The 9,334-nt window shown below is 34.5% G+C and overlaps 1 protein-coding gene across 15 annotated transcripts in view; it reads left to right on the plus strand.

Moving 5' to 3' along the window:
* The window catches only part of LOC117672496 (tRNA selenocysteine 1-associated protein 1-like), a 17,127-nt gene extending 9,210 nt beyond the window's left edge, over positions 1-7,917 (plus strand). For all 15 annotated transcript variants that reach the window (XM_034429185.3, XM_034429182.3, XM_034429183.3 and 12 more), the window contains 5 exons: positions 197-373; positions 2,047-2,166; positions 3,214-3,613; positions 5,408-5,450; positions 7,539-7,917. In XM_034429185.3, coding sequence (XP_034285076.1) covers positions 197-373; positions 2,047-2,166; positions 3,214-3,613; positions 5,408-5,450; positions 7,539-7,675 — 877 coding nt within the window. In that variant the 3' untranslated portion in view covers positions 7,676-7,917. The remainder of the gene's footprint in view (positions 1-196; positions 374-2,046; positions 2,167-3,213; positions 3,614-5,407; positions 5,451-7,538) is intronic.
* Positions 7,918-9,334: the final 1,417 nt, after the last annotated feature.

Genomic DNA, 9,334 nt, shown 5'->3' on the forward strand with positions numbered 1-9,334 from the left:
ATTGTTCAGACATGATACTTTTTTCTGTGTATGGTGCTAGTGATGCACCATGAATAAGGACAAACAAGTATTGGCTGGATCAATCCTAGGTAGGTATTCTGAGTTACATTCACTGGAAAGTAATCTAGTGGAGACAGGGTTCTGAGGTTTACATTGCAAGATGATTAATCATGTTTTTTCTTCTAATTTCTTCCAGGCCAGAATTTGTAAGGCAAGAATTTGTTAGGGCAGAATTTTCCAGGCCTGAATTTGCAATATTTGTAGGAGAGTTAACTCCTGAAGTGGATGACTTTTTGCTGTATGACTATTTTTTTAAAAAGTATCCATCATGTATAGACTGTAAAGTGGCCACAGATCTGCTGGGATATTCCAGGTAGCATGTTATGAATTAAAATGTGTGTGTGTGTGCATGTGTATGCAATACAGATTTCTCAATCACATCAAAACCTAAATGTTGTGTTTTCTCAAAAAATTTTAAGTCAATCAGAGATAGTTGAATCAGCATTGTCCTGTATTCTTGTTTTTTAATGTTATGTGGTACACTGTGATATATGAATGAAGGATATAATTGTTGTGACCCAGGCCCAAGTAAGTAGTAGGAAAAACAGTCAGTGAAAAAAACAAACTTTATTCGAACAGCTGAGAATTACTTCATTCCCAGCGTCGTTCAACTAAATTAAAGCAAATTCCTCCCAACACAAATTCCTCAGTCCTATCGCAAACCTTAGTCCAATTAGGCAAACTGCCAAAGGCCTTTCTTGGCAAACGTTCAAAAGTCACAGATACAAAAATAAATACAAGACGTAGACGAAGAAGAAGCTACCAACGTTGTTTTCCGGCAAAGCCCAAATGCCGTTGCTGGTCTGTTTTAAGCCTTATGGGAGGGGCCAATCATCTCTTGGACCTACTCCCGAGTTGTTCTCTTTGCTTGAGCTGCTCTTGCCTTCTGGCAGCTCTTCTCATGCGTGCATTAGGAACAGGCTCCTCCTCTTTCTCTGCCTCACTCCTATCAGTCTCTGGAGGCTCTGGAGTCCGCACCTCACTCCCCGATGGCCCTGGCCCCATCTCTGCATCTGACGCATTGCCCTCATACGGGCCTTCCCCAGCCTCCAGGACTGGCCTATGTTCTTCCTCAGCCTCATCGTTGTCCAACTCCGCTGCCAGCTCCGCAGGCTGCTAGCGGACCACAACAATAATTTTATTGAAATACATGTTTTGAGATATCTGCTTTATATCAGTTAATGCTTTAGAAAGAGGCTCTGTCAGACCTGCCCCAATCTAATTCCTTAGGAAAGAAAGATGCTTGACTCCATTTGGTTGAAGTGATAGGCTCTTTTACTAAAAGATGCTGGCTGTATTAAAGTCAGACTAGAACTAAATTTCCCACACTCGCTCAAAACAATACAGAAAGCTCCCCCACATCCCAGCCCTCCCCCCTTGTCTTCAGCCAATAAGAGTCTGCCTAGGTGTTTTGAGAAAGCTGAGATGTTTATGGTAATCCTCATTTTTTTCAGGGTGCATGGCCTTGGGTGCTGACACAAACTGATCCTGAGCTCTCCTGTCTACCCTCCCAATTTTCCTATCACGTACACATGCAGTTTGATTGCCCATTTGTCGTCATCCCTGATGTTCCTCTCCTCCCCCTCCCCCCCCAGCCTTTGATGGCTATATAGGCTCTCCTTCTAAAACTCAGATGAGATAATTTTATAACTGAATGCAAAATGCATAAGAGAATAGTTTCTCATATTTGAAATGGTTCAGATATATTGTAGAAATGGGCACGTTAATTGGGATCAGGTACAATTAAATGGTATTTTTGTTTATAGATTGTATGAAATAATTTTCTTTAGTAGAATTAATGTCACTGATTGTTGAAAATGTGTGCACTCTTAGACTCAGGTTGGGTTAATATGCCCTAATGTGTTATTTAAATGATATTCTAAATAACCATTCACAGTGCAGTGAAAATATAATTGATAATAAAATATTATGTGTGCTTTTTTGATATTAAAGTATTATTAAAGTTTGTCTTTTAAAACTCCTCAGAGGTTATGGTTTTGTCAGATTTTCTGATGAAGGCGATATGATGAGAGCACTGCAAGATTGTCAGAATGCACCTGGTCTAGGTGGAAAACGAATCCGATTGACTTTAGGAATTTCTAAAAGGTATTTGATGCGAAATTAACAAATCTTTTGGGTTTCAAATGTCTTATGAAATTGCAAGTGTATCTGATTACAAAAATTTAAATTTCTTAAAAATAATGTTTCTCAAAATATTTTGCTTTCCTTTTCTAATAATACAGTTGTTATGAAACAGTCAATATATAAGCAAGTCAATTTCTGGTTTTCTTTAAACAATATTGAATTAATACACTTTAATTCTTTGCAAAACCACATCGTGTCAAAGCATGCATATAAGTAACCGGGGTCCATAACTTGTTCCACTAGGGGTTTGGATGTTTTAAGTTGTTCTACTGCCACTTGGATTCCCCTCTCTTCCTTAATGATATTTGAATTTCTTTGCTTGCTTGTTTTTATTGGATAAAAGTAAAATAAAATTGTAGCGTCATATTTTTATGTATATATTATACATATAAATTTTCAAACTTCGTTATTTCCTTTTAAAGTTCACAATAATAGAATTAATTATATGATTACCTTTTACATTAAGGAAACAATATATACCTAAACAAAATATAAAGCCCTTTTTGTCCCAAAAACTCAATGAATACTTTTCATTTAAGAAAAATACAGCATATAACTATAGTTCTAAAACACTCTGCTGCTGCACTCCAGGGCACCACAGCAAATTCCAAGGGTACAGCGGGATATTTTAATGTAGTACTTAATAAACAGAATTGTTAGTTTGCTGTGGCATCCAAGTTGTTGGAATGCACAATTTGGAAACCTTTAGAGGTACAGTGGATCAAGAAAGTTTGGGAACCTCTTGTATTATGTTTTTTCACAATGTATTCTCTTAAATGTGTAATTTGATTTGCATAGTTTTACTTATGTATGCCAAACAAAGTTAACCTGGATGGATGAAAGTAAATGGAAACAGAAGAAATACTTAGGAGAAAGTAGGATTTTTGCTATTTGAAGTAACGATAGTGTTATCGGTGGCAGCTTTTTTAAAAAATAGGATTTTCACTATTCAGTTGTAAACAGTGCTCTTAAGAAATTCTAACTTAATCTTTTCCCTTTGCATTTTAGACTGAAAGCAGAATTTCAAAGGTACCAGGCCTATAGTTATAATGACTATTACCAAGACTATCAAAACTATTACCGCCAGTACAATTATGATAGAAATGAACGCTATGACCGATTTGATCGCTATGACCGATTTGACCGTTTTGATCGAGGTAGCCGTTTTGGTGATCGTTTTTCTGAACGTTACCCTGAGCATTTTGGTGATCGTTTTCCTGAACGTTACTCTGAGCGATTTGGTTCTCGTTTTGGTGAACGCTATGAGTATCCCGAGTATGGAGATTATCCTGAATATGCAGATTATAATGCTGACTACAGTGATTATAATTATAGTTACGCATCTTATGAAAGGATGCAGCCTACTGGAAATATGGGACAACAAGCAGTGAATCCATCTTTATTTCAGGTATTCACATAAATTAAAGTCAATTTTTCTTAGGGTTGCCTTCATGACCCTTTGCCTTTCAGAGCTGTTGGAGTTTAACTCTCATGATTCCTAGTTTACTAGTTGAAAATTACAAGTTCTGAAATTCAATATTTCTGGAAACGCCAGGGTTCATAAGTATTTTTTTTTTATGTTTTAAATGTGTTGGCTGCTTTTCAGTGTCTTCAGCTGCAATAACTTAAAATGGAAACAGAAAAGGTTCTGGATCAATGGTTGTTAGGCCTATATTTCTGTAAGATGTTTGAATTTAAGATAGTGATGTCCATTTCTTCTTTAAAAAGGGTGTTTTGCTCATTTTTGTAACTGTTACAGTATGAAACAGCTAAAAAAATTGATAAATTGTCGAAAGTCAGAGATAAGCTCTTCATAAATAAACACTGCTCAACATTTTCCCTCATCTAGGCAAAATACTTCCTATACTAGTCTCAGTCCACCCAACACACAAGCCTTTCTAAAAGGTGTTGAATCTTCTACAAAAAGAACACACACACTATATTGCTTCATTCATTGAAACTTTTTCTAATCCTAATCCCCTCAAAAGTGGTGCTTCAGTTTTTGAACATGTCAGCTTCCCTCACTCCCTCTCTTTTAATTAAAAATTGTTTAAAAAATCAGGAGAGATTAAGGTAAGGAAATTTGGCACAAGTCAAGGGGAGTTTCTGTGATCACTGTACAATTCTAGATTTAGTACTACATTTGTGAAAATTTCTCCCAGAATCACTGTTTTTATATTTAAGATTACAAAAAATAAAACAATAAGCAAATATCAAACACTAAAGGCAATTAAACAAAAACAAATAGAAATAAGAAAACCCTCAGAAATAATACAAAACTTCTAAAACATGTATAAAACATATAGATGGTTTACAAAAAAAAATCCCATTGTACTATATTGTTATCAATAGAACAAAGATTACCTAAGAATGCTACTATCTTGTTGTAAAATATAACATCTCTATCAAAAAAGAACATTCATTCTCTGGTTAGTGTGAAAATGTTGCCTTTCCAAAGAGTATAAATTACACATTTCTCTTGCTATCACTTTTCCAATTTTTTGATGAACCAATTTTTAGTTTCAAATCTGTCAACATCACTTTAACATTTTTAACCATTTTAATGTGGCATTATTGGAGAGTTAGTCCATAATTAACAAAGTTCATTAGTATCCACTTTAAAAACGTTAACTTTTGGACTGGTTTACCATTGTTGTAGTATTTTCAACTTCAGCATGTTTTGATGGTCCAATATGGGCCAAATGCCTTGGCTACTTCAAAGATACCTGAAGTACTTTCTCATGTGATAGAATCTATGGAATCTATGGAACTTAAATTCACAACATATATTTACAAATCTGAATTTTCTCTTGAATATTCCCCCCCACTTCCAGATACATTTATTGATTTGTTACCTTAATGTTTTGCTCTGTTGTTAGTATGATTTGGAGTTGGTTTTTAAAGTAAGTTAGATCCGTAATCTTTGCCTCAAAAGCTTTTTAAGAAGTAAATAATAATTTTTTTTGTCTACGCCCTGGTTCTATAAAGTGACAAGCCAGGATTAGTGGAAAATAAAACTGAAAAGTGAAATGCCTCTGAATATGTAGGAGGCAAGAAGAGCATAAAAGTCAAGAGATGTGCATAAATGTGTATATTTGTTCCCTCTCCATTGAAAGAGTGTAAATGAATATGTATGGGATTTGTTTTTTTCTTCACTACAAAAAGTAAAAAAAAATGATAAATTCTTTTTTTCCCCCTCCAGGATACCTGTGGTATGATTTTAAATGATGATCTAGTAACAGAAGGTAATGTTTATATTAGTATTTCCATATAGAATTAGATCACCAAATAGTTTCACTGATAAGATCTTTGAAAATGTAGTAATCTGGAAGAATATCTTTCAAATATTGTTTGATATGGTAGCTGTCTGCTGTGTTTAAAATTAACTGTATTATAATCTATCTGACTGAAGTCTTATGTATTTGAATCTTGTTGATAACATAAAAATGAGCATGAGGTTGAGGATAGGTTGTAGGTTGTCACATGATGCCCAAGTTTACATGGCATATTAACAAAATTTCTTGATTTCTCTTCACTGTTGTATGTGAATTCAGCTATTTTAGCATAAGCCATAGATAATTGTTTATTATTTATTATTATGAATGAGGGGGACTTAGGTCCTTGTAGTTACAACCATCATAGTGTCCATGCTGTCACGTGATCGTAGTTTAGAATCTTGGCAACTAGGTTGCAATTACAATGTTGCAATGTCCCATGATCCTGGGATCACCTTTTGTGATTTTCACTGCCATCTTCCAACAAGCAAAGTGGGGAAAACAGCAGAAAGTCACAAATGGTGATCATGTGACCGTTGAATGCTGCAACTGTGTTGAATTCACTTTATGATGATAACGGGGGCTGTTAAAACTGTCACACATTGGCATATCTTATATCCGTGTCACTTTGTAATGATTTCCTGATCCCAGTTGCCATCCATAAGCAAGGACTACTTGTATTACTTATTATATTAAGTAATAGATTAAGATTATTATAGATTACTATATTAAGTAATATATTAAGATTTTCTTTACTTAATAAACTATTAACAATTAAAGAATATATAAACTATATTAACAATTAAGAATATATAAACAGTGTGCCTTGTTTTCTCCTTGAGGGCTCTTGGCTTGTCTCAGGATGGGCCAAATCTGTGTGTTCTTTATTGGTTCATGTGTTTCTGAAACAAGTAATGTTCTGGGTGCTCTTTGTTCCAGGCAGTACATTTCCAACAGGTCATAAAACATCCTCAGTTGCATAAATTAACACATGGAGGAAACTATAGAGGAACTATTTCATTTTGCACATTAAAAAAATACTTAAGAAACATTTCATTTTCCATTAGCTACATAATTTGTTTTACAATTCAGGTTTCCAAGAATAAGATTCATTATCCTTTACAGATTGACAGTGGGCCAAGTAACATTGCATTGAGCCCACTAAGGGCTTTGGGGGGTAGTAACAGCATAATAAAAACCAATACATTTTTGAAATTTGTACTGCAGCAGGAGAGACGGCTATGGTACTCTATTGACTATAGTCCGCCTTTTCATTTTCTATCAAATATGTGCATGCCGAATCTCCTCCAAATCATGTGGGACAGGGAGGCAATTTTAGATTTCTGTAATAAGTCTTCTGAATGGGAAGCAATCTTAAGATGTTCAAAACATATCTTGGAAGAAATAAGCCTCTTTCAGAGCTGAAACAGCTTAGAAGAACCTTAAACTACTTCATGTTTGAAGATTTATTTTGGAGAATTACTGAAATGCCCTCTGGAAGTACATGATTTGGAAGAAAATTGAAAATTTGGTTCCTGGATCAAAATGTTTTACATATTGTTAACATGACAAATAGGATAAGAATCTGTTGCATCCGAAACTACTGTAGCTATAAATCACTTTAGATCAGAATGTTTTCAGGGCACAAAATTTTTTTTTAGATTTCTAATTCTTTTCTCCATGAACTCAAAATAAAAGATGTTTCTAAATATATTGTTTTCAGAGGAGATAGCCAGATAGTCTTTAGCAACAAAAACAACAAAATCTAACAATGCCTTAAAAAGTGAATAAGGTATTTGTTAAGTGATAATAAATTTGTGTTTCAGGTGCCCAATTTTTTTTGTTGAATATATTGCAATATTTTTGGTACTTAAAATGGAACAAAGTATTTGGTAATCTTCAATTGCTTTGGATTACAATTCTCATAACTGGTCATGTTCATTCAATAGTCTATTGTTTATAACATCTTAAGGGTATCAGAAAGTTTATATTATATTTAAAGTATAGTGTAGCAGTTCTGCCGGTGATTTGCTTACTGACTTTTGTTTATTTGAACAGATCCACAACTCAACATAGATGTTCATAGAATGAACAGAGAATTTATGGTGAGAAGTGAAGAACTTTTTGACACACTTATGAGCTGTCATTGGCAACCTCTGGACACAGTCACTTCCGAGATCCCTACTGCTTTCTAAAAGTGTCTTATGTTAACACCATAGCATGACTATTTTGACCAAGGTGCTAAATTGACATTTCTTCTACATTACTTTAGATCCTAAATTTTAAAGCACAGTGTTGGATTATTATTTTTTTGCAATGCTTTGATGGCCTTTGTAATTTTGTTCATCAGTATCTTGAAATCATGTAAATATTCTGGAAATGTAAAGAGTTAAATATGGACTTGCTTATGTAAATAATAAAACCTTGTTTCTGCAAACACACTTGTAAAACCTTATTCTTTTACTGTAAAGGATATGCCTACTTGGTACTTAGATCCTCAGTGGCACATTAACCTAATTGATTTCTGGTGGAGGTGGAATTAAATTAGGTAGACTTTTGATTCATCTGATTCATCAAGTTGACAATCGTAAGACAATATACAGAACAAAAAATGCATGTATTTATTGGTATCTGATGTCTTGCTTATGGTATTTTTTAAAAATACTCGTTTCAAGAGGTAATAACTTCAGTGTCTGGAATGCACTTTTATTGGATTATACTTTCACATGTTGCAGAAATGGCAATGGTGGTAGAAACAGCTTCAGTATGCAACATTACAAATTTTAACACTTGAGTTAGTAATCCTTGAAACTAAACTTTATATTTTTTTCTAGTGATGTAACTATGTTTCACCAAGAAATCTAAATTGTCCTGTAGATAACATCAACTACAAGATTGCTATTTCACCTGCATCTCAAACCCACTTTTAATTTATAAATAATGCACAATACTGCTTAGTGCAACCTGATTCTATGTGAATGTATGTAATTGTGTATTTGTAGCTAAGAGACTAAGTGGGGCCTTAGAAGAGTTGTGGAATAAATAGAGGGAATGCTACCCTATGTTCAGCTCCTGGAAGAAAGTGTACAAATCAAATCCTAAGTAGCATGGGACCAGGTTATCTACCAAATTACCTTTTCCTAAGGACAAATATTCATCCTACCATGTCATAGGGTGAGCATGCTCCTAGTCCCTTTCCCTAAATTATGCCTTATGTGAGTTAGGAAGCGTGCCCTTTCTGTGACAATGCTGGTTATCTGTTCTTTGCAACACAGATTTGTAAAAACCAAATTATGCCATCAAAACCAAAATCTGGACCTCAGAAAAAGATTCTTTGATGCTGATGAAGTCTACAAAGCTGGAAGTCTACAAATTGTAAAACAACGTAACTGAATTAGTATAGAAATTGGGAAACAAAACTAACTCTTCCCATGTGTGCTCATCTGACAAAATTGCTCCTCCCAAAAAGAAATGCAATACTCTGGGAGGTGGCACCCCAGGGTAAAAGCAAAAGATTTCTAAATCATTCTTGTATTCTCCAGTGCCAAGAGTTCATGAGTGCACATAAAACCTGAACGAGAGTAGTGTACCTGGGAGTATATTAAGCAGAAATCATTATTATAGAAAACAATGCTGTCCATGGTCTGAATCAAGCTCTGAATAAATGGGGCAAAAATGAAGCTTCTGGGTTTTAATGAGATGTTACATTTGGAGAAAATGAAAAGTACAAGGAACGTTGGAATGTACAGATGGCAAATTTACAGGAAAATGTTTTCCATCCATTTACAGAAGTTTAACTGATGTAGACAGTCTAAAGGTATGGTAGGTCATGAAGTACAAACCATGGTTCTATA

This window comes from Pantherophis guttatus, chromosome 3 (assembly GCF_059756535.1).
Source record: "Pantherophis guttatus breed Tessera chromosome 3, ASM5975653v1, whole genome shotgun sequence".
NCBI lineage: Eukaryota > Metazoa > Chordata > Lepidosauria > Squamata > Colubridae > Pantherophis > Pantherophis guttatus.